General features: G+C 41.3%; 1 protein-coding gene across 2 annotated transcripts in view; it reads right to left on the reverse strand.

Moving 5' to 3' along the window:
- The window catches only part of LOC143807719 (uncharacterized), a 345,126-nt gene that overhangs the window by 137,480 nt on the left and 181,412 nt on the right, over positions 1-26,234 (reverse strand). For both annotated transcript variants that reach the window (XM_077289578.1, XM_077289579.1), the window contains 6 exons: positions 20,148-20,243; positions 10,413-10,556; positions 6,157-6,380; positions 4,791-4,929; positions 4,575-4,695; positions 829-938 (listed from right to left, as the gene is read on the reverse strand). In XM_077289578.1, coding sequence (XP_077145693.1) covers positions 829-938; positions 4,575-4,695; positions 4,791-4,929; positions 6,157-6,380; positions 10,413-10,556; positions 20,148-20,243 — 834 coding nt within the window. The remainder of the gene's footprint in view (positions 1-828; positions 939-4,574; positions 4,696-4,790; positions 4,930-6,156; positions 6,381-10,412; positions 10,557-20,147; positions 20,244-26,234) is intronic.

A 26,234-nucleotide genomic window follows, 5' to 3' on the forward strand; every position in this document is an offset into this window, starting at 1 on the left:
AACTGTTTTTATTTTGTCCCTGGTGGTCCTTGTTTGCTTTTAGCACCTCTTTTTTTAGTATTGAGAGTATTTTTAATATATTAATAAAAGTTAAGTTTTAGGGGTCTTCAGCACTTTTTTTTGGTTCTATTCCATATTGAAACCCCACTTATCCCTTAAGGTGCTTTTTTTGCACAACACATTCAAAAAATTGAATGTTATTCACCAAAAATGGTGTATAAACAATTTGTGCTTTTTTTTAAGCATTTTTCACTTTCTCATTACTACGGGTGGAAAAAAACATTGAAAAATGTTGCAAAATGCTGAAAGAACTCACTTAATGCAGATTTAAAAACCACTGCAGTTCTCAAATTTAACTAGAGCAAAAGAACAAGCAAGTGCATGAGATCTCTGAAAACTCATATACTGGTACTGTAAAAAGCAGCTGTAATTTGCATTAAAAAATGCTGCTTGTGAAAATAGTCTAACTGCATTGGTCGATCATTATTGGGGGTTTAGGCTCCGGATCTGAAGCAAACTGTTCCATTTTCCGTTATGGCTGGATGCTGATAATTCCTGTATCTCTTTTCTTGTTTGTTATTCTTACTGGTATTAACGTTTCATAACGCATTTCTAAATACGGTTCAAATCTTTAATAAAACTGATGAAACTAAAAAGTAAGCTGGTGTAAGATGCAATTTTTATTAAGAGGTACACTTAACAAATTGGGTGCATTTTTCATTACAGTTTAGGCCATTCTGAGAGTGCAAGTTTATGGAGGGGTCTTGAGAAATAACCATTGACAGTGTACAGGTACATTTACTCCTAAAGATGTTTCATAAATCTTACCTCTGCAGAGTTGCCCCGATGTTCACTCATTAGCTGCTGTACAAATTTTTCAACAATTTGTGGCCTTCCGGGTGAAAAATTCTCTTTCATAACTGGCTTCTTCCAGAGTTCTGCATAAGAAAAATATATGAATAAGGCAAACTGGAATGTTAAAGGAGTTGTCTGGTCCAGATCAATAAGCCTTCAATCATTCTGTGTGACTGCAGACTTATGAGTCCCCCCAGGGCACGCACTGCGGGGATTCACCAGTTTCTGAACCGGGACCGGAGGGTATGTATGAGTTACACATATTCCCAGCTAGAGCTTGTCCAGTTGGCTCCCAATGCACGGCCATGTCACTAGACGGGGCATGGCCTCGCTCAATACAAGTATATGGAGTGAGGCCATGCCCACTAGATGGGCGCTGAACGGAAGTACATATAACTCATATATACCCTCTGTTCCAGGGTCTGAAGCCGGCAAATCCACACAGCACACAGTGTGTGCGCTGGGGGGGGATTCATAAGTCTACAGTCACACAGAGTGACTCCAGACTTGTCGATTTGCTGTATACATTTGATTATTGTAAATTCTTGCATTGTATAGTCATCTTTCCAATAAAAATGTTTATGCAAGTACGGTTGCATGAGCTGGTTACCAGACAATATGCTTGTACATAATGAAGTGAAGTGCTATTGCGTTCATGAAGTATGTGGGCAATGATTGAAACAAGTATACACATTTTGAGAAAAAAATGTAGAAAGAAGAAACGGATAAAAATGACATTGTTAAACAATTTTTCTTAAAAAAGTTCAAGGGTATATTAAAAACTGTGGACACTGGGAATTAGCCTGATTGCTTGGGTTACTGCAATAAAGAGAAATGGTGCAGCACAAGAAAAGTCTTGGATATGTAAGTGGGAGATTCAAATAATGGAAGATGTTAGTCTTAGATCACTACCAGAACAGATATCACAGTAAGGTGGTAGATAGTGAAGAGGGAGGGGATGTGAGATTGTGCAAAACTGTGGACAGCTTTTATGGTGGAATTGATTTCTTTCTAAAGAGAATGATCAACCAGTGCAGTAACTGACACAGGGTGAGGGCATCGACAGATTGGACAAAAATTTGGGCCTGGCAGATGCATTCATGGCTGAAGGGAGAGTTTATTGATAGGAAGACAAATTAGTAGTGAATTGCTGAATTAAGGTAATAAAGATAAGAATAAATCAGAGCAAATGTAAGAATTTTTGCAGTTTTGAAGGCAATAAAAGGGAGATCTCTTGATATGTTTTTAGGTGCAGTTGATAAAAGTGAATGACAAAATTGACTAATTGGATGTAAGTAGATCTGTGTCAAATATATCCCAAAGTCAGTGAGTACGATACCTGGGAGTTATGGTAGCATCAGTCACAGGAATGAAAATGTCAAGTTTAGGTAGTTTAGAAGAGGGTGAAAAGGCAAAAAAACTTCAGTTTTGGAAAGAATAAGATTCAGACAGAGATAGGACTTGATATTAGGGAAATAAGGCAAACGCTGATATTTTGTAGTATTGCAAGTGTAATATAAGGAGAATTATGTAATCGGGTACTGTCAGCATAGAGATGGCACAAAAAGCTAAATCTGCTCTTGGTTTGTCAAATAAGGGTCTGTTGTAGAGAGAAAATGACTAAATCTTGAGGAACCCCAATTGTATGGTGGAGAGTAGAAGATGAAGAGCCAGCAAATAAGACATTGAAAAGGAGGTAAGAGAGGTAGAAGGAGAACCAATAGTGAGTAGCATCCTTAATGCCAATACAGTGTTAAGGAGTTGGTGATCCATGGCATCAACCACTGCAGAAAGATGTCGACAAATCACCAGAACGTAGTTGCTGTCATGCTTCTGGTTTCGAACCCTTCATTCTGTGTTCTGTGGTCGGCTTCTCTTTTCACTGAGTCACAACAGATACACCTTTTCTTTGGTTGTTTTAGTTCTGTTATCTTTGTTTCTGTCGGTTTTGGGTAACAGGTATTTTCCATTTACTCTGTTTGTCTGTCCTATTACCTTTCAGGTGTAGCTTTAAATACCATCCCCTACTGTTTCCTGCTTGTGATACTTTGTTGGATTCATTCACTGCTGTAGTTTGTGTTGGCTGCAGTAGTTTTCGGTGTGATTTCTTTCACTGCTTAGGGAACTGCTGCTCTAGCGATCCCTAGGAGCTGCTAAGGACATTCAGGGTAAGCCACCGTCTAGTGGGGGCGCCATTATGTTATCTTAGGGTACCAACCTCCGCAGTAAAGCAGGGACAGACCAGGGTCAGAGGAAGGTTTTCCTAGTCTGAACAGGGACCTGTTTAGGTTTAGGTGTTTTTCTTCCTGGTTTGTACATTATCCATGTGAATGTGCTTTAGCAGACATAATAGTTGCCATTTGATTAAGCTGATACTAGATTGTTAGAGATATTAGGGAAGTTTCTGTTGAGTATAGAGTCTGGAATTCAGATTGTAAAGGGTCAAGAGGAGTAGAGTTATGAGAAATATAGCAGATTATGCAAGATGCTTTCAAGCTTTCCAGGAAATGAGATATAATAGGTAAATTAAAGTTGGATCTGTAATTACTAAAATGGGTCAAGAAACTTTTTTTAAGTAATAAGGTTATGATGGCCAATTTGAAAGATTAGGGAAAGATAGTGGAAGAAAAAGAGAGGTTAAATATTAGTTACACAATTAGTGACAATCAGGGAGGTCTGGAGGAAATATGAGGGAATAGTGTCAAGGCCGGCATTAGGGGCCAGCAAATTAGGCAAATGCCCAGGGGCCCCCATCCAGTGGCGTACTGTCGGGGGCATCACTAGGCACTATGATTCAGGGCACAGCTCCATTTGTTTGCCTCCTGCAGCTGCTCCCGGACTATGCTCTTGCAAGAGCAGGTGAGCCTTGTCCAGAAATGACAAGCAGACCTGTCAGATTAGGAGCAGTGATTTACTCACTTTAATCCCCAGGCTCTGGTGTTGGTCGATGCAGGATCAGGTTTCACAGCCACATACAGCTTTGACCAGCACCGAAGATCTGAGCAGTCGCTAAATCACTGCTTGTAATCTCTGACAGGGCTACCTCCTGTCATTACTGTCTGGATGACACAAAACAGGAATATTGTCTGGTGAACCAGTGTATTCATTATACAGAAATAAATTCCTATGTGAAATAATAAGACTAGACTATACACTGTGACAGGGTCACTGGCACTGTATGTGAGGGGAGATGTGTGTCACAAAGATTGCTTTCTTCCGTGATCTAAACCTATACGTTTGTCTCCAATATGCTATGTGCTGAAAGGGTTAACCATCCATGATAGGGGACTGGGTTTTTGGTGAGTAGGTGAAAGATGGGTGGGACGCCTACTCATCATATCTCTACCTGAAGGGTGTGGCTGGGAAGTTAAATGTGCAGCCACTGTTTTTTTTCTCTGTGTTGTATGTTTGAAGAGGAAGGTCTCAAGGTGGAGCTGAAGACTTGTGGTGTCCTCTGTGGGCAAATCCTGCCAACACAAGGAATGAAGTCCCTGAATAAGGGGGACCACGGTGCCAGCACTGGCTCCAGGTCACTCTGTCAATTGTATCCGCATCCTGCAACTTTGCCCAGGGTACCACTTTATCTAAAACTGGTCCGGAATAGTGCCACACATTTTCATGTCATCGTTACTCAATAAAAATCTAATTACACTTTTTTTTAATCATTAGGAATAGAGGATAGGACCTCGGGAATCAGAAACACTGTTTATAGATTTTACCTGTTGGAACTCCTCTTCCTTCTCTTGTTCTTTCGGATATCACCAGTGTCATCTCCTTGGCAATTTTTCTTTGCACATCATAAATCATGTCACTTTCAAAGCTTTCCATCATTTTCTGAAGCTGTGATAAACAAGACTCAAGTATGAATATTGCAGTATTATTATTTTACTGGTATGGCAATACTGTAATTAAATATGCATATGTCATATTCTTACCTGACGAACTCTAACTTCTATCTCCGAAGCTCCCTTAGGAGGAAGCACAAGCTGAGACCTAAGTGTGAGTCCTTCAAATTCCTCTTCTTTGCCCATTTGCCAAGCAAGGGCTTTCATGGTGGGATAAAATATTTCATCTCTACAATAAATACAAAGTGCAAAACGTTAAGCAGACTTCAAACTTTCTTCTGTCAAGTGGAATCTTTTGAACGTGCATATTTGTTTCAACCAATGGAAACCAGATTTAATGGATTGAGAGCTCGATTTCAATTTTTCTTAGTGATTACTGATGATGATAGCGGTGTTTATTTAGAAAGAGTATGACAACTATAATGATAATCAATACAGCAGTCATAGTCTGCATATAAAGCTGAGCATACAATAGAAAGTTGTCAAATGTAGACAAATTTCTTCCAATTGTTAGAATTTTTTATTAACTCAAGTAAGACAGACAACGATCTAAATCAGATGTCTATGGAAAAGTTGATCTGAGGTGCTCAAAAGTCCTTTGACAGTTGTTCATGCCAAAGGTAAGTTCTGAATTATATGAATAGAAGTCCTGAGGAGGCCAGAGATCAATCTGCAATGTCTTTTATTTATAAAGTTAACATCCTGTAAATGACAAGTACTTAAAAATTGGTCACCTGAATGTATACCCAGCTTAGGTCCCTCGGGGCAAAGGAAAGAGTAAAGGGTTAAATTCTTACTGAGGGAGAAAACAGTAGTCAAAAATGTTTGTAGCACTGCATGTTGAATAGTTTAAGAGATGTGATTTTTTTTTTTACTAATCTGGTGTAAAGAAACCTTTTATAAATGTCCACCAGTCTCTGGGCTTGGGGTCCTCAACCTGTAGCTCGGGAGCCACATGTGGCTTACAGTTCCAAGAATTGTGGCTTGTGGCTGTCCACCAGCTTGGTGCATTGGCTCCAGGTCTAGCACAGGACTCTAGCAGATCTGGATGCACATATTCTGTCCTTGAGGTTTAGAGATAATGTAATAATGGTACATTGGAGACAGGATGACACAACCTGTCAGATGAGGTGCTTGAAGCTGGATACGACAGTGTGTTTGGAGAGCTTGATGGGAAAATACTGAGTGGGGTTATTGTGGGAAACATTGGATCTTGGTATTCTGCTTTGGGGTGATTTCTGTGGAAAAGCTTTGGTTATCATTATATCATCATTTTGGTTGCCACTACTGTGAGAGAAAGGCGCAAGCTGGATGTGGCTCACGATCCTTTCTCAGAGCTGAATGTGGCTCTCAAGGTCAGAAAGGTTGGGGACCACTGCTCCAGACATTTCTGTCAGTATTTAAATGCCATATTTGTGGTATAATTGTAAAATAACTCAATGTGTGTTATACTTACCTGTAGAGTTCACAAAACTGTCTATACAGACACACAGTATTAATTTCTTCCACTTTAAGTTTATGTTTTCCCCATTGCTCTTTAAAATATTCCAGCTGTTTCCATAAGATTAAAAAGGATTTCAGCAAAGTGGATTCCGAAACAGGGTCTTGAGCTTCTGATTCCAGTTTTGATTCTATCTTCAATGACTGTTTTTCTCCCAAAGGAAATAATTCGGTTTGTAGCTATAGATAGATCAAACTTTTAAAAAGTCTACAGAATATATTGCACTTATAAGTCAATTAAAAATCTAAATATTTTTTAAAGGGAATGTGTCACCAGGTTTTGCCACCCAGTAAACCTGCTGCCATGTAGTGCTCCAAATCCATGAGCTCTATATAATCACCATTGCTTGGTATTTTTCTGCCTATGCACAGTGGAAGTTCAAATCAGTGGTGTGGGCGGGGTTATACAGAGCTCAGCATTCAGAGAACTGGCAGATCTGTAGCAGATAAAACAGCACTTTTATCAAAACTGCAGCAAGCAGCCCAGTAAGTCATACATAGCCTGAATCAGGGTCACAGCCCCTAAATCATGCTGCTGTCAAATGGGATAGAAAAACCAGCTGATAGATTCCCTTTTAATATAGTAGTTCAATCCCAAGTGTAAATTGAAAGAAGAAATAACCTCTCTTTACCATATAAACAGTGCAGTACAAAAGTTTCAGGCAGGTATGGAAAAAATTCTGCATAGTAAGAATGCTTTTCAAAATAGAATTGTTAATAGTTTATTTTTATCACTTAACAAAATGCAAAGTAAGTGAACAAAAAAGAAATCTACATTAAATCAGTATTTGGTACACTTTGTGTGCAAGTGTACATCGATGAATTTATGCCATTTTAAATTCAGTTTTTGAAGGAACTTGGCAGAGAGGTTGTTCCAAACATTTTGGAGAATTAACCATAGATCTTGAGTGGATATAAACCTTCTGTCTTTTATGCAATCAGAGACAAACTCATTGATGTTGATATAAGGCCTCCCTGTCGGCCATATACAGTGCCTTGCGAAAGTATCGCCCCCTGGAACTTTTCAACCTTTTCCCACATATCATGCTTCAAACATAAAGATACCAAATGTAAATTTTTGGTGAAGAATTAACAACAAGTGGAACACAATTGTGAAGTTGAACGAAATTTATTGGTTATTTTACTTTTTTTTTTGAAATTCAAAAACTGAAAAGTGGGGCGTGCAATATTATTTGGCCCCTTAAATTTAATACTTTGTTGCGCCACCTTTTGCTGCGATTACAGCTGCAAGTCGCTTGGGGTATGTCTCTATCAGTTTTGTACATCGAGAGACTGAAATTCTTGCCCATTCTTCCTTGGCAAACAGCTCGAGCTCAGTGAGGTTTGATGAAGATCGTTTGTGAACAGCAATTTTCAGCTCTTTCCACAGATTCTCGATTGGATTGAGGTCTGGACTTTGACTTGGGCATTCTAACACCTGGATACTTTTATTTGTGAACCATTCCATTGTAGATTTTGCTTTATGTTTGGCATCATTGTCTTGTTGGAAGACAAATCTCCGTTCCAGTCTCAGATCTTTTGCAGACTCCAACAGGTTTTCTTCAAGAATGGTCCTGTATTTGGCTCCATCCATCTTCCCATCAATTTTAACCATCTTCCCTGTCCGTGCTGAAGAAAAGCAGGCCCAAACCACCATGTTTGACAGTGGGGATGGTGTGTTCAGGGTGATGAGCTATGTTGCCTTTACGCAAAACATATCGTTTGGCATTGTTGCCAAAAAGTTTGATTTTGGTTTCATCTGACCAGAGCACCTTCTTCCACATGTTTGGTGTGTCTCCCAGGTGGCTTGTTGCAAACTTTAAACAACACTTTTTATGGATATCTTTGAGAAATGGCTTTCTTCTTGCCACTCTTCCATAAAGGCCAGATTTGTGCAGTGTATGACTGATTGTTGTCCTATGGACAGACTGTCCCACCTCAGCTGTAGATCTCTGCAGTTCATCCAGAGTGATCATGGGCCTCTTGGCTGCATCTCTGATCAGTCTTCTCCTTGTTTGAGATGAAAGTTTAGAGGGACAGTTGGGTCTTGGTAGATTTGCAGTGGTAGGATACTCCTTCCATTTCAATATGATCACTTGCACAGTGCTCCTTGGGATGTTTAAAGTTTTGGAAATCATTTTGTATCCAAATCCAGCTTTAAACTTCTCCACAACAGTATCACGGACCTGCCTGTTGTGTTCCTTAGTCTTCATGATGCTCTCTGTGCTTCAAACAGAACCCTGAGACTATCACAGAGCAGGTGCATTTATACAGAGACTTGATTACACATAGGTGGATTATATTTATCATCATTAGGCATTTAGGACAACATTGGATCATTCAGAGATCCACAATGAACTGGAGTGAGTTTGCTGCACTGAAAGAAAGGGGCCGAATAATATTGCACACCCCACTTTTCAGTTTTTTTGTATTTCCACAAACATTTAAAATAACCAATACATTTCGTTCAACTCCACAATTGTGTTCCACTTGTTGTTGATTCTTCACCAAAAATTTACATTTGGTATCTTTATGTTTGAAGCATGATATGTGGGAAAAGGTTGAAAAGTTCCAGGGGGGCCGAATACTTTCGCAAGGCACTGTAATTACTTCCAATACTCCTTGTTCTTCTTCTGTTCTGGCTGTATGTTTAGAGGCATTGTCGTGCTGCAGAATAAATTTGGAGTTAATCAAAATGCCTCCTTTATGGTATTGAATGATGGATACTTTTTGCATAGTTGGCCGTGTTTTCCACGTAAAATGGCTGTTTGGCTTAATATTTCCAAGAAGACAACTTCTAGCCAAATGTATCTGAGCAGTAGATGGGTGCAGCTTGGTTCCAATGGTTGCTGCCAGTTCTGAGCAGATGGCACTGCTGGACATCTTCCCATTTCAACGGGAAGTAAGCATGATGTATCTTTCAACTGCTGCACTAAGTTTCCTTGGCCAACTGCTTTGTCTAAGGTCTTCAATGTTGCCCATTTATTGGTGCATCTTGAAAAGATCTTGAACAGTACAACTTGAAACTCTAGTCTGCTTTGAAATCTTTACCTGGGAAACACCGTGCCTTGTGCAGTATCTTGTGTCTTGTTACTGTGCTCAGTAGGAAGACCATTGACATGAAACTGTCTTCCACAACCTCACCTTTGTAGCAGAGTTTAGCACTTTCTCACACCGCTTTAAGTCTCCTACACAGTTGTTTCTGTTTCCGTTAACTGTTTCAACTTGTGAAAATAAAGGTCACTCTCGCCTGTTTGATATAAATGGTTACTCATATACCGTCCTAAAAAATCTGACTTTTTGCAAGTGCATCTATAAGAATTGTTGCTGTTTGGAAGGTGAATGTTAGTCTTTCAATTATTGATTTGATTTAGATTTATCTTATGTTAAATCAGTTTGCACTTTGTGAATTGATAAAAAAACGACCATTTCTATTTTTTAAAACATTCTTACTTTGTAGCATTTTTTCCACAGTACTTGATCCTCCCTTCACTGTCCTCCTGGAACTTTGAATCTCGTGGCTGCTCGTCAAGGCCATGACTTAGGGCATGTGCAGTGGATCTTTGCCTATGTGCTAATAATTTGCGGTCACTTTGTGTTTGTCCTAGAAGTTTTGCAGACAGGCAATTCTTCCCTTGGAGCAAGGGCGCACCCAAGAATGAAAGAAGTGCTGTGCTGTGTGCTCTCCAATGCATGCTTGTGTCTGATAGACTGTCTGAGGTGCACACCTGCTACTGGGGAAGAAGTGCATCTGACAGGCTTCAAAAGTCATGGTGACCACAAGCAGCCACACCATTCAAAGTACCGGGAGGACAGTGTAATGGAGTTTCATGGATCTCAGTCATGCCTCGGAGGCTGTGCTATGAAGAGACAGGTCAGAATTGGTTCGCTTGTAGCAGATGTGTCTTAGACTAGTCTTATTCACAAAAATATGCAGAGAACCATCTTTGAAAAGGTGAGAATCACAATATATTGTGAAATTGCCCCACACAACTGGATTGCCTGAAATCACCATTAAAAGACAAATGTAGCAGTGTAATTATTTTATGCGTGTCGATCCGGCTGTTGAGCATCGGACTCAATTTAATGAGGATTTTGTAATTTCGATTAAGCAGCTCCCTGCACCTATCCAGAAGTACTGCAGAATTATAATAGTAAAAAACTGAAATAATTAATAATAATAATCCATTGCAACATTTTATTATTCAATACCTGTTTGGTTTCTAGGTTTCCCTCTACATTAAATGAACTAAACCTATATTTTTCTTGAAGAATGTCCTCCATTAAAAGATGAACGCCAACAAGTTCTCCATGAGCTACACTGCGCTCTTGATCACTCATGTCACACAGGCAAAGCTGGGTCAGTGAAAAGGAAAAGTATGTATTAATATAGTACGTTACTTTGTAATATCAGATTTAATTAGTACAATAATAAGTACACAGAGCAATTAAAAAAGACCTTGCTCAAAAAATTTAGATAAATACTTTGTAAAAATACCCTAGCTCAAATGATTCTGCTGCTTTTTTTCTGCTTAGCGCTGCGTCACTCAATTGCAGAAATATTCACAACTGTGGCCATTGTAGTGCAGTATGTGAAATCTCAGGTTGCAGTTCAACTGGGTGTAATCTCTAAGCAGAGTGCACTTTCACTTTCATCCCAGAAAATGCAAACAACAGCTTGGCAGCTTCTGAGACTGCTACATCAGCTGTCGAACAGTGACTGCCAGCATCTGGAATGGAGGGATGAAAGCATGTGCCTCAGAGAAGACTCTGAAGAAATGCACAGTAGTACTGTAATTAGAAATTTTACATACTATGCTCTAAAAGAGACAAATGTGAATATCTCTGCAATGGAGCAACGCAGAGCAAAATAGAAAAGAGCTGCAAAATCAGGGGACCTCAAGGATTTTTACAAGGTATAATTTTTTTTAGCAAGTGACAGATCTTCTCCTCTTTAACTTCTGCAAGCTATGTGATCATTATCCAGTAATGGACAAAAGTAACAAGATAAAACATATCATAAGAAACTAATTGAATTTCATGGCTTAGATTAGGTTGCATGCAATAGTAGATAAAAGAAGAAAGCATAAAATGCCTCTGTGTGGAAGCTGTACATGTCGCACTAAAAAGAGATATGAATGAAGACTAAGCCATGGAAAAGGCTTGAGGGTATGTGCACGCGTCAGGATTTCTTGCAGAAATTTCCTGAAGCAAACCGGAAATTTTCTGCAAGAAATACGCATTTTTTTTGCGTTTTTTTCCCATTTTTTTCTCGTTTTTTTTTTAGCATTTTGCAAGCGTAATTAGCTTGCAGAATGCTAAAGTTTTCCACGCGATCTGTAGCATCGCTTGGAAAACTGATTGACAGGTTGGTCACACTTGTCAAACATAGTGTTTGACAAGTGTGACCAACTTTTTACTATAGATGCTGCCTATGCAGCATCAATAGTAAAAGATAGAATGTTTAAAAATAATAAAAAAAATAAAAAAAAAGGTTATACTCACCTGCAGACAGACGATCTCCTCAGCGGTGTCCGTTCCTATAGATGCTGTGTGTGTGCAGGACCTTCGATGACGTCGCGGCTTGTGATTGGTCGCGTGACCGGTCACATGAGCGGTCACGCGACCAATCACAAGACCGCGACGTCATCGCAGGTCCTTCACACAGACCATCTAAAGGAACGGAAGCGGCAGCATGCCTCCGGGGCCATCGAAGGTGGGTATATCACTATTTTTTATTTTAATTCTTTTTTTTTTAACAATTATATGGTGCCCAGTCCGTGGAGGAGAGTCTCCTCTCCTCCACCCTGGGTACCAACTGCACATAATCTGCTTACTTCCCGCATGGTGTGCACAGCCCCGTGCGGGAAGTAAGCAGATCAATGCACTCCTAGGTGTGCGGAATCCCCGCAATTCCACAAATTTAATGAACATGTTGCTTTTTTTTCCGCGATGCGATTTTTTCGCGGAAAAAAATGCAACATTTGCACAAAAATGCGGAATACCCTGTAAATAATAGGAGGCATTTGTTAGCATTTTTTTCGCGCTTTTTTCACGTTTTTATCACGTTTTTATGGCGAAAAAACGTGAAAAATCCTGAACGTGTGCACATGGCCTTACTGAGCTGAAATAATAAGATACAAGACAAATTTTGTTGAATTATGCCTGACTGAATATGGACAATGAGCCCTAAAGCACTAAATGAAATGCACACCAAGATTTAATAAACCAATCATTTTGGGTCAATGTGGTGCATGAAGAAAATAAAACATTAAAGGATATTATTACAAATATTATCTGTGAGTGACATATATGTATATATATGTATATACGGTATATATATATATATATATATATATTTATATATATATATATATATATATATATACAGCTCTGTCAAAAATTAAGAGACCACCACATCAAATCCCTGTCATGGGCAGCCCAATCTCCAGACCTGAACCCCATTGAAAGCCTCTGGAACGTAATCAAGACGATGATGGATAGTCACAGGCCATCAAACAAAGAAGAACTGCTTACATTTTTGCCCCCGAAGCAGTGTGAAAGACTGGTGGAAAGCATGCCAAGACGCATGAAAGCTGTGATTAAAAATCATGGTTATTCCACAAAATATTGATTTCTGAACTCTTCCTGAGTTAAAACATTAGTTTTGTTGTTTCTAAATGATTATGAAGTTGTTTTCTTTGCATTATTTGAGGTCTGAAAGCACTGTTTGCTTGTTTTTTATTTTGACCATTTTTCTTTGTCAGAAAAAAAATACAAAATGTATTGCTTGGAAATTCGGAGACATGTTGTCAAAAGTTTATAGACTAAAAGAACAATTTACATTTTACTCAAAAATATACCTATAAAGAGAAAAATCAGACAAACTGAACTTTTTGCAGTGGTCTCTTAATTTTTGCCAGAGCTGTATTTTGTAGGTGTTCACTTTCTCAGGTAGACGCTTGGAACTCGAAGCCACAGGGTTTTTTATATCACACTAATGTTTATTTTCACTAGCTGCACAGTATTGAAAATAAAACGCTAAATATAAAATCCCTAGCCTTGTCCATGCCCTAACTAAACAATACAGACCCTGGCTACTCAGACGTGGCTGAGCTAGTCTCAGTTCTGTCACATAACAGCTATAGTCCACAGGCCTGCCATTTGGACATTATTGCCCTTACTGTTTTACGGGGCCCGGTGAGCAGAAGTAAAGAGGGGCTGCCTGGACCTAGTCAGAGCCACCCCCTCTTATGCCTCTTCTCATCTGGTTCCAAAGTATAATAAAGTACCACGTGCCAAAGCATGCGTGTCCCCATCGGCGTCGCACATCTCAGTGTAGGTAGCATTTCTGGAGCTGCACAGAACAGCCATACAGCTCCAAGCGAGTCCCTCCGCGTCTTCTCTGATGTGCTGATGACGGCACATACACAATGGGGGAGTGCAAATAATGATGAATTGGGAGTGCGAGACTGAAAATGATGAAATGAAGGTGGGGACAACAAATAATGAATGAAGGTGGAGGACAGGGGACAGCAAATGATGAATGACGGTGACTTGTGGGTGGGGAGAGCACATAATGATAAACTAAGAGTAGGGACAGTAAATAATGATAAATTAAGGGTCGGGAGAGAAAATAATTATTGAGGGTAGTGTACAGCAAATGATAATGAATTGAGACTGGGAATGGGGGACAGCAAATGATAAAAAATTGAGGGTGAGAGTAAATGATAATATATTGGGGGACAGTAAATGATGATGAATTGAGGGTGGGGGAGAGTAAATGATGAATTGAGTGCAGGGGAGAGCAAATGATGCTGTATTGAGGATGGGGAGACCAAATGATGATGAATTGAGGGTGGGAGTGGGAGAGAGAGAGGACATTACATAATTGGGATGGAGGGAGCATGTAAATATAATGAATTTGTGGGAGCAGGAGGTAAAGAATGGGGGTCGTTAAGGATGCAGGAGTGTGACTGGTATTGATATGGGGAATGAGTACAGGTGCTAATTAATTTATATATTTACTGGGTGGGAAAAGTGGCCATTTATAGTTTTGGGGGCACAGTGGTGGATTACAATTTATATTTAATTCTTCCTGAGTTAAAACATTAGTATTGTTGTTTCTAAATGATTATGAACTTGTTTTCTTTGCATTATTTTAGGTCTGAAAGCGCTGTTTTTTTTTTGGTTATTTTGACGGTTTCTCCTTTTCACAAAAAAAAATACAAAATTTATTGCTTGGAAATTCGGAGACATGTTGTCTGTAATCTATAGACTAATAGAAAAATTTACATTTTACTCAAAAATATACCTATAAAAAGAAAAATTAGACAAACTGAAAATTTTGTAAACCAAAAAATTGAACCACAATACACAGTCCGTAATAAAATACACCTGTGCCCTAATAGGGGATTGATAAACTACAAAATCCCATGCAATAAACAATATAAACCCTACAAAAAAATACTGCACAAAATGGGAACCTATACCAAAAAAATCTTTATTGAATAAAATCAAATATACAATGGTACCTAACAAGAGGGGATAATCTGAGGTGACAACCACTGAAAATTTTGCAGTGATCTCTTAATTTTTGCCAGAGCTGTACAGGTCCTTCTCAAAAAATTAGCATATAGTGTTAAATTTCATTATTTACCATAATGTAATGATTACAATTAAACTTTCATATATTATAGATTCATTATCCACCAACTGAAATTTGTCAGGTCTTTTATTGTTTTAATACTGATGATTTTGGCATACAACTCCTGATAACCCAAAAAACCTGTCTCAATAAATTAGCATATTTCACCCGTCCAATCAAATAAAAGTGTTTTTTAATAACAAACCAAAAAAACAACAAATAATAATGTTCAGTTATGCACTCAATACTTGGTCGGGAATCCTTTGGCAGAAATGACTGCTTCAATGCGGCGTGGCATGGAGGCAATCAGCCTGTGACACTGCTGAGATGTTATGGAGGCCCAGGATGCTTCAATAGCGGCCTTAAGCTCATCCAGAGTGTTGGGTCTTGCGTCTCTCAACTTTCTCTTCACAATATCCCACAGATTCTCTATGGGGTTCAGGTCAGGAGAGTTGGCTGGCCAATTGAGCACAGTAATACCATGGACAGTAAACCATTTAGAAGTGGGTTTGGCACTGTGAGCAGGTGCCAGGTCGTGCTGAAAAATGAAATCTTCATCTCCATAAAGCATTTCAGCCGATGGAAGCATGAAGTGCTCCAAAATCTCCTGATAGCTAGCTGCATTGACCCTGCCCTTGATGAAACACAGTGGACCAACACCAGCAGCTGACATGGCACCCCACACCATCACTGACTGTGGGTACTTGACACTGGACTTCAGGCATTTTGGCATTTCCTTCTCCCCAGTCTTCCTCCAGACTCTGGCACCTTGATTTCCGAATGACATGCAAAATTTGCTTTCATCAGAAAAAAGTACTTGGGACCACTTAGCAACAGTCCAGTGCTGCTTCTCTGTAGCCCAGGTCAGGCGCTTCTGCCGCTGTTTATGGTTCAAAAGTGGCTTTACCTGGGGAATGCGGCACCTGTAGCCCATTTCCTGCACACGCCTGTGCACGGTGGCTCTGGATGTTTCCACACCAGACTCAGTCCACTGCTTCCTCAGCAATCTTCCTCAGGGTCCGGTCACCTCTTCTCGTTGTACAGCGTTTTCTGCCACATTTTTTCCTTCCAACAGACTTACCATTGAGGTGCCTTGATACAGCACTCTGGGAACAGCCTATTTGTTGAGAAATTTCTTTCTGGGTCTTACCCTCTTGCTTGAGGGTGTCAATGATGGCCTTCTTGACATCTGTCAGGTCGCTAGTCTTACCCATGATGGGGGTTTTGAGTAATGAACCAGGCAGGGAGTTTTTAAAAGCCTCAGGTATCTTTTGCATGTGTTTAGAGTTAATTAGTTGATTCAGAAGATTAGGGTAATAGGTCGTTTAGAGAACCTTTTCTTGATATGCTAATTTATTGAGACAGGTTTTTTGGGTTATCAGGAGTTGTATGCCAAAATCATCAGTATTAAAACAATAAAAGACCTGACAAATTTCAGTTGGTGGATAATGAATCTATAATATATGAAAGTTTAATTGTAATCATTACATTATGGTAAATAATGAAATTTAACACTATATGCTAATTTTTTGAGAAGGACCTGTATATATATATAATTCTTGCCAGAGCTCCAGAGCTATATATATATATATATATATATATATATATATATATATATATATATATATATATATATATATATATCACACACTGTATAATATAAAACATCGAACTCCAGTTTCATTTGAAAACGTGTGAAAAGGATGTTGAACACGTGTGCATTTTTTGTACATAGCCATGTATTAACTAGATTTTTCACTCTTCACTATTATACCTTATAAACACTACTGTAGTTGCAAGCATATTTCTATAGAAGAAACAATCAGCAGAGCTAAGAGAGTTTATTGACAGAGCTAACACTGCCCTGCGTGTGACTATTGTATTAATTAGGACAGACAAGTCACAAAACCATGAAGAAAGCATGAAACAGTATGAAATAAGTGGTTACTCTGGGTTGTCAGCAGTGGGCAGGCTTTTTTTAATACAGTTTTTAAGTCCAAAGCCAATAGTGGCTTTGGACTGACATGCACATTTGACAATGTAGGACGTCGAAATCGGCGCCAACAGTAATGGGATGAGTCATGTTATGTCATTCTTTGCAGCTGATTACATGATGACCAATTGAGCTGTTATTTGATTTTTGCACAAGATTGCACTATATGCACTTTTTATGGCACTTTATAATTGTTGTAAATACCATGTTTTTACACCTTATGTAAAGCATGGTGGCTCAGTGGTTAGCACCGCAGCCTTGCAGTGCTGGAGTCCTGGGTTCAAATCCCATCAAGGATAACATCTGCAAGGAGTTTGTATGTTCCCCCCGTCTTTGTGTGGGTTTCCTCCCACATTCCAAAGACATACTGATAGGGAATTTAGATTGTGAGCCCCATCGGGGACAGTGATGATAATGTGTGCAAACTGTAAAGCGCTACGGAATATGTTAGCGTTATATAAAAATAAAGATTATTATTAATATTCACTTCAATGCACACCTTAAATACTCTGAATATGCATTTGCACATTGCTTGAAGAAGGCTCACACACACAGAGCCGAAACGTCGCATGATGAGCTATTATAAGCTACTTGTTTTTGCACTATGATGGTGTGCTTCCATTATTTCTATGTATTACAAGGACTGGTATGTACCTAGGAAGCTCTGTTCCCAGATATTTTTATAAGGTGCTGTTCCTTGTTTTTCTTTTTCTAGAACTGTGTTTTCTCTTTTTAAATCATAGTGACAACCCAAAACATCCAAATGACCCTGATCAAAAGTTCACGTAGTCCATTTCAAATAATAATGTGTATTGCCCCCTCTAACATCAATGACAACTTGAAGTCTTTTGTGGTAGCTGTGGATGAGGTACTTTATGTTCTCAGATGGTAAAGCTGCCCACTCTTCTTGGCAAAAAGCCTCCAGTTCCTGTAAATTCCTGGGCTGTCTAGCATGAACTGCGCGCTTGAGATCTCCCCATAGTGGCTCAATGATATTGAGATCAGGAGACTGAGATGGCCACTCCAGAACCTTCAGTTTGTTCTGCTGTAGCAAATGACAGGTTGACTTGGACTTGTTTTTTGGATCATTGTCATGTTGGAACGTCCAAGTACGTCACATGCCTCTGTGCTTTACAGTAGGAATGGTGTTCCTTTCATCATAGGCCTTATTGATAAGAGATACGGAGGGCACCACACACCGAATAATCAGCCAGAGAGTTCACCATGGGCTTGGAAACAACATGAAAACACATAGAAAAAAGATCATGCCCATATATTGGGAACACCTCAGATTATATAAAAGTAAAAAAAGCTTTATTGGTAGGAATACACAGCACAGACAACAGTTAAAAACACTAAAATACAAACAGATACCTATACAAGAAACCATACCCTAGTATAGGGGAAATGATGACTAGCACCCAGAGTCCCCTTCCCCCCATATTTTTCACACAGAAAACAATATGCAAATAATGTGCAAAAAAATGCAAACGTGCAAAATATGTGGAAAATACAAAGACTGGCTCCTAAGTAATGAACCATACAGGTCTCAATATGCATATATCCAGACACAATGTGCAGATGGAAAATATATATGCCTAAACCAATGTCACAGTACCGTATGGGTGCAAAAAGATGTTAAATAACATCCTTGCAAGGAAAATGCAATGCACAATGAACGATAGGAAAGCAGAATGAGTCGGCAGAAATAAAACATGCCAGAATCTAAGGATAAATATACCCAGATACCAAGAGTCCAGATATTGGAGACGGAGCCAGCATGAACAGAGGGGGAGAAGAACAGGTGCGGGATAGGATCCCACACGTATTGCCGCAAACCAGGCAGCTTCCTCAGGGAGAAATGATCGTTGTCATGTTGGAACGTCCTAGTACGTTACATGCGCAGCTTCCGGGCTGATGATTGCAAATTTGCCTCCAGTATTTGCTGATAATGTGTGCATTTATTTTTCCTTCAACTTTGACCAAGTTTCCTGTGCCTTTGTAGCTCACACATCCCGCAAACATCGGCGATCCACCTCCGTGCTTTACAGTAGGAATGGTGTTCCTTTCATCATAGGCCTTATTGACCTCTCTCCAAATGTAACATTTATGGTTGTGGCCGAAAAGTTCAATTTTGGTCTCATCACTCCAAATTACCTTGTTCCAGAAGTTTTGAGGCTTGTCTCTGTGCTGTTTTACATATTGTAGGCGAGATACTTTGTGGCATTTGCACAGTAATGGTTTTCTTCTGGCGACTCGACCATGAAGCCCATTTTTCTTCAATTGCCTCCTTATTGTGCATCTTGAAACAGCCACACCACTAGTTTTCAGAGAGTCCAGTTTTTCAGCTGATGCTATTTGAGGGTTTTTCTTTGCATTCCAAACAAATTACCTGGCAGTTGTGGATGAATCTTTTGTTGGTCTATCTGACCGTGGTTTTGTTTTTACAGAGCCCCTGATTTTCCATGTTAATCACAGTTTGAACGCTGCTGACTGGCATTATCAATTCCTTGGATATCTTTTTGCACACCTTTCCTGTTTTATGCTGTTCAACTACCTTTTCCTGTAGATCCGTTGACAATTCTTGCTTTCCCCATGACTCACAATCTAGAAACGTCAGTGGCTGGATGAAAAGCCAAAGTGTGAGGCAGCGACCGGTGTTATTTGCGAGGTTCACTCTGTCTTCCCCAGGATGCGCTCAGAAGCATATTGAGGCCGTGGGAGTGCATTGCAGTCACAAGCGTAGCTGTGATTGCAATGCAGAATAAAAGTAAGTGTAGTCTTGAGCAAGCTATTTGTCCAGGGCAGATTTAGGAAAACCTGCCATGAGCTTTTATTTTTGAAATGGACTTCAGGAAGGTAGCGGGGCAGTTCGTTTCCTCCCCCGGCCAGGTTTTCCATGTGGCCTATGGCCACAGGTTGATTGTTAAAACCCCTGCAGCAGAGGGTTGGGTGTGTCAGTTTTGGAGTTTGCAACTTGCGGAGCAGTTGGCTCTGCAGAAGCTCAGCCTGTGTGAGTTAACACAGAGCCAGAAGAGCGAGCTCCTGGCATCCCGCAGTATGATACGGTGGTGCCGTCGTCCTCGGCAGCCGGACTCCCACAGACTGTTTTGTTTTCCGGCTGCGATCCGGAGGATACCGTATGCTGTACACTGTGTGAGTGTGGACATTAATCACTTTTGCTGTGAACTTTCCTGTGGTCACTGCCTGTCTCACTGCACCAACCCCGCTGCACTACACTAGATAGATAGATATGTGATAGGACAGACAGACAGACAATATCAGAGAACAAACTATATTTTATTACCTGCATGTGGTATCCAATTGCATGAAGTCCACTGACTGCCAATGGGAATAGGCCACCATCAGCTAAAAATGTCCTCCAAGGATAAAGTAAAAATGCCTAGAAAAAAAACAGGGTTAAAGGCTCTTCAGATAAGTTCATAAATCCACTAATACTCAAATTCAATAATGCAGGTTACTGATCTATGTGCTGGTAGCATATTTGTCTACTTTAAAGCAATTGCACTATGATTTTGACAGTTATATGCAAAATAAAAGCTCTCCTATTAGAATGCTGATCTCAAGTGAAAGCAAAGCAGTGATCCCCGTAATGTCCAGGCCTGAAAGGACCTTAATGACAGGCCAATTTTTTTTATTTGTTCGTTTATGCCTCTCAGCTTTTAAGGGGCCACAACTATTTTATTTTTTTTATTAATATGACTGCATGAAGCTTTGTTGTATGCGTGACAAATTGTATGTTTTTTTTAACACTGTTTTAGGTTGCATATAAATTGCTGTGTGATTTATAGAATTTTTTTTTTCAAATATAATGTTTTAGCTTTTTTTAAAATTTTACTTGGGAACAAAACATAAACACAGCAAACATATAGATAAAGCCATAGATTACACATATTTTCAAAAACATCTGTAAAGTGAACAAGAATCCACATTGTGACCTCATTTTGTCCAATTTTCATACTAACATATGAAGGAGAAGGAGAGCGAAGAGAAAAAGTGAAGAAAAGTGAAGAAAAAGACAAAAAGAGAAGAGTAGACAGGGGGAGAAATGAAAGTGTGAAGTAAGGAAAAGAAAAAAAGAACAAAAAGTCAGGGGTATGGGAGGAGGGAGAGAACCACCCCAATCCAGGCATCCATTCGAACAAAAACAAGTGACATTCAAGTCTGAGGGTCAAGTTACACAAGGCTGCCATATTCACTGGAGTGCTTGAATTATATCCAATAGAACCATGTTTCATGGAAGACCTCATATCTACTGTAGAGAGAAGCCGTCAAGTCCTCCATTTACATTAAATCATTGAACTTAGAAATGCAGAGGGATGGGCTAGGTGGATTAGCCCATAACAGGGGAAAACAAGCTCTGGCAGCCATCACCAAAAATCTTAGTAGAGTCTCTACTGTAGAGACCATTTAATAGAGAAAGGAGGAAACTAGGAGCATGCGGATATTTGAATTAAAAAAAGGCTTTATTAGGAAGTATGTAATTAACACGCTTAGTAGCAAAATACAAAAAACAAAGCACACATGAATATATAATTTATACAAGGATGTTTTTAAAAGAGAAGTGGATAAACCCCCGGTGTGAGCTTGCCAGTAAACCATTATACATGACTATGCTATATGCAGGCAGCTGCTGCAAACACCTATGTTGCTATAGTGGCAGAACACATGCCATGTGGCATGTGCTAGAAAATTGAAAAGCTGGAGAAGCAGCGCTTACCCGTAGAAGGCACCAAGCAGAGCACACCGGTTGGAGTCCACAGTACGCGACCCCCGACGCGCGTTTTGCCCGCAAACGGAAGGCTTTTTCAAGGGAAGGTAACAGTGAAGACATCTGAAGTCCTTATATAGCACCGATGGAAAAGCATGTGACCAAACACCTGAACATATTAGCAAGTGGTCGCGGATTGTACGGCGCATGCGCGCGCAATAAGCCGAGCCCGGCGTCACAGACCGCGTCATGCCAGGCGGGCGCGCCCGGGGGAAGCCCAGAGCGCACGCGCCAGGCACCAGAGACGCGCTGGGACAACGGGCTGGGCGAAAAGCGCGGCGCAGGCGCACTACCGCATACCAGGTGGGTGTCGGCCTGTACTTGCGGGATAGACGGGCGCATGCGTGCACCACCGGCCGGGCCAAGTGTCACAGATCGCGTCATGCGTCGCGGGGGCGCCCAGGGGGGGGGAGGAAACCCGGGGCGCACGCGCAAGGCAATACGAGACGCCGCTGGGACAAATGGCAGGGCGAAGTGCGCAGCGCATGCGCACCACCGCAATAGGTCTGCCCTGCTAAAACGTATGCCTGCTAATAACACTTTAAGATGAAAGGAAAGAGGTGGGCGAGCAGAACAGTGTTGAATTTTCCACCGCTGAGACATACCATAAAATATATCATAAATATAGAAAGCAAACAGAGCAATATTACATTAACAACCATTGCAACATACCATAAAGTATGTAGTATACCCTGATAAAGGAAAAGACAGCAATCAACATATATATCTACTGTGAGCCCAATATACAAGGCGCCCCCGCGACGCATGACGCGATCTGTGACACTTGGCCCGGCCGGTGGTGCACGCATGCGCCCGTCTATCCCGCAAGTACAGGCCGACACCCACCTGGTATGCGGTAGTGCGCCTGCGCCACGCTTTTCGCCCAGCCCGTTGTCCCAGCGCGTCTCTGGTGCCTGGCGTGTGCGCTCTGGGCTTCCCCCGGGCGCGCCCGCCTGGCATGACGCGGTCTGTGACGCCGGGCTCGGCTTATTGCGCGCGCATGCGCCGTACAATCCGCAACCACTTGCTAATATGTTCAGGTGTTTGGTCACATGCTTTTCCATCGGTGCTATATAAGGACTTCAGATGTCTTCACTGTTACCTTCCCTTGAAAAAGCCTTCCGTTTGCGGGCGAAACGCGCGTCGGGGGTCGCGTACTGTGGACTCCAACCGGTGTGCTCTGCTTGGTGCCTTCTACGGGTAAGCGCTGCTTCTCCAGCTTTTCAATTTTCTAGCACATGCCACATGGCATGTGTTCTGCCACTATAGCAACATAGGTGTTTGCAGCAGCTGCCTGCATATAGCATAGTCATGTATAATGGTTTACTGGCAAGCACACACCGGGGGTTTATCCACTTCTCTTTTAAAAACATCCTTGTATAAATTATATATTCATGTGTGCTTTGTTTTTTGTATTTTGCTACTAAGCGTGTTAATTACATACTTCCTAATAAAGCCTTTTTTTAATTCAAATATCCGCATGCTCCTAGTTTCCTCCTTTCTCTATTGACTGTTATGGAGTTGGTTTCTCTTTTCGGTGGGGGGTTTTCTTGCACTATTTAGTGCTTGCAGTCTCCTCCCCCCTCCGCGTGTATCTAATATGTTGCCTGATTTTGTTATTATTGTAGAGACCATTTGTAGGAAGAAACGGAAGTCTCACAGAGCTGTAGAAGGAATAGTTCAGGAGGACCCATTTCTGATGCCTGTAATCAATCTGATAATGGTTTTCACTTTAGTCCAAAACAGTTCTAAAACCAGACAGGACCAAAGATAATAAGGAAATTTCACTCACCTGATGCACATCTCCAACAGTTAGGGTCAATAGAGGGGAAAATTTTGTTTAACAGCTATAGTAACATCTGAAAAGCTTTGTTTTATTTGTACCCATGGTGTCACCGAAGCGTGTCTGCACCAATCTATAACTCTCTAGACATATGAGCAGACAGATAATACATTTTTATATCTGGAAGGCCCAATCCACCTCAACATTTTGTTCTGCAAAGGAGGGATCGCTGGAGTCTAGCTGGTTTATTAGTCCATAGGAAACTTATTTGCATGGACACTATAGATTTGAAAAAGGAGCTAAGAACTTCAATGGGCAGAGTTTGAAAAATATATAATATGCGAGGGAGAACATTCATTTTAGGAATTTCACATAGGCCAAACCAAGTAAAATAAAGTTTAGACCATTTTGAACAATCAACTTACCGTATTTTCCGGCGTATAAGACGACTGGGCGTATAAGACGACCCCCCAACTTTACCAGTTAAAAAATAAAATCTTCTTAAAAGTCGGGGGTCTTCTTATACACCGTATGTCGTCTTATAGGGCCGGTGAATATGTGCCTTTTGGGGGGGGGGAGTGATCCTGATGACGATGAGGGGGCGTCTCACAGGAAAGTGAGTATCCCCCATTACCTTATCATAGCGCTGCAGCGTGGGGTCTCTGTGCTGGGAGCGGCGGCTGCTGTGCTGTGGTGCGGCGGCTCCTCTTCTGCAGTGTGGGGCCTCTGTGCTGTGGGGTGGCGGCGGCGGCGTATCTTTATGCAGTCGGGGCTCCTCCGGCATCTCATTAAAGCCTGGAGGCCCCACCGGCAACTCCATCGGTGCAATGCGGGGGCCTCCGGGAAAATGGCCGCTGCTCAGATTCAGATCTCGTCCCGAGATCTCGGGAGACGAGATCTGAATCTGAGCAGCGGCCATTTTCCCGGAGGCAGCTCAATAGGTGCGATGCGGTGGCCTCCGGGAAAATGGCCGCTGGGGGCTGCGCATGCTCAGATTCAGATCTTGTCCCGAAATCTCGGGACACGAGATCTGAATCTAAGCAGCGGCCATTTTCCCGGAGGCCACCGCATTACACCGATGGAGTTGCCGGCGGGGCTTCCAGGCTTTGAGATGCCGGAGGAGCCCCGACTGCATGAAGATACGCCGCCGCCACCGCCCCACAGCACCAGAGGCCCCACACTGCAGAAGAGGAGCCGCCGCACCACAGCACAGCAGCCGCCGCTCCCAGCACAGAGACCCCACGCTGCAGCGCTATGATAAGGTAATGGGGGATACTCACTTTCCTGTGAGACGCCCCCTCGTCGTCATCAGGACCACTCCCCCCCCCACCCACCATATACACCCGGCGTACAAGGCGATTCCCGGCGTACAAGACGACCCCCGACTTTTAAGAAGATTTTCAGGGGTTAAAAAGTCGTCTTGTACGCCGGAAAATACGGTAAATGTTCTGGACCAATGGTAAAGATTTAAGTTTGAAGATGGAATTAATATCAGCGGAGAGGAGAATGCCTAAATATTTCAGGGACTGAGATGACCAACAAAATTTAAATGAATTCTGTAATGAGGAAACTAATTTCAAAGGGAGATTTAAATGAAAGTATTCGGTTCCCTGGAACTTTTCAACCTTTTCCCACATATCATGCTTCAAACATAAAGATACCAAATGTAAATTTTTGGTGAAGAATCAACAAGTGGAACACAATTGTGAAGTTGAACGAAATGTATTGGTTATTTTACATTTTTGTGGAGATTCAAAAACTGAAAAGTGGGGCATGCAATATTATTCGGGCCCTTTAACTTAATACTTTGTTGCGCCACCTTTTGCTGCGATTACAGCTGCAAGTCGTGAAGCGATGGCCGGATGACCACCACAGTGCAGGAAGACTACTGTACACAAGATGAGGTGCAAACAACAAAGGGTAGATTTATTGGAAGGCAAGGGATGAAGTGAATGAGGAAGATGCAAACAGGGGTATGCAATGGCAAAAGATAATTTACAAGAGTTATATTCTTTAGCTTGTCCATAAAATAGCACGGTGCTCCAACTGTTACAGACTCAATATATGTCACACAAGTAAATGCAAACAATAAACAAAGAATGATGCTACTGTACGTATAACCTCCCTGGCCTTTACTAAGCAGGCCTCACGGCTGCCATGTTCTGACTATTGAAGCCTACACTAGGCCCTGACATGTGCACAAAACAGGAACAAACTCACGATGATGTTGGGGACTCAGATCCAGTCCCAGGGGGCCCCCAACAGTCTAGTACAGTGGTGCACACGGCTTTCTGTCAGCTCCGTGAAACGTGGTCTTCTCCTTGCTTCTGGGTCCTGGAGGTGCTCCTGGAAACTGTAAATCCCTTTCTCTGTATCTTTGTGGCTCTCTTGCAGCTATATCAGGGCACAGTTCTTCTCTCTATCAGCTATCAGCACAAAAAGTCCTCTGTGGAGCAGCCTCAGCTCACACACACTGCTACAGCTCCACACCTGCACTCTGCCAGACTAGTTCATCACACCGACTATCGCAGGGGAGAAGCAGAACATTCCATCATGCCAGACAAGGGGGTGCAGCCTCTTAAAGTGACAGCGTGTTCCTTACTGTCCATAACAGCACCACCCTCTTACAGTCGCTTGGGGTATGTCTCTATCAGTATTATACATTAAGAGACTGAAATTCTTGCCCATTCTTCCTTGGCAAACAGCTCGAGCTCAGTGAGGTTTGATGGAGATCGTTTATGAACAGCAGTTTTCAGCTCTTTCCACAGATTCTGGATTGGATTGAGGTCTGGACTTTGACTTGGCCATTCTAACACCTG

Source organism: Ranitomeya variabilis, chromosome 2 (genome assembly GCF_051348905.1).
Source record: "Ranitomeya variabilis isolate aRanVar5 chromosome 2, aRanVar5.hap1, whole genome shotgun sequence".
In the NCBI taxonomy this organism is placed as follows: domain Eukaryota; kingdom Metazoa; phylum Chordata; class Amphibia; order Anura; family Dendrobatidae; genus Ranitomeya; species Ranitomeya variabilis.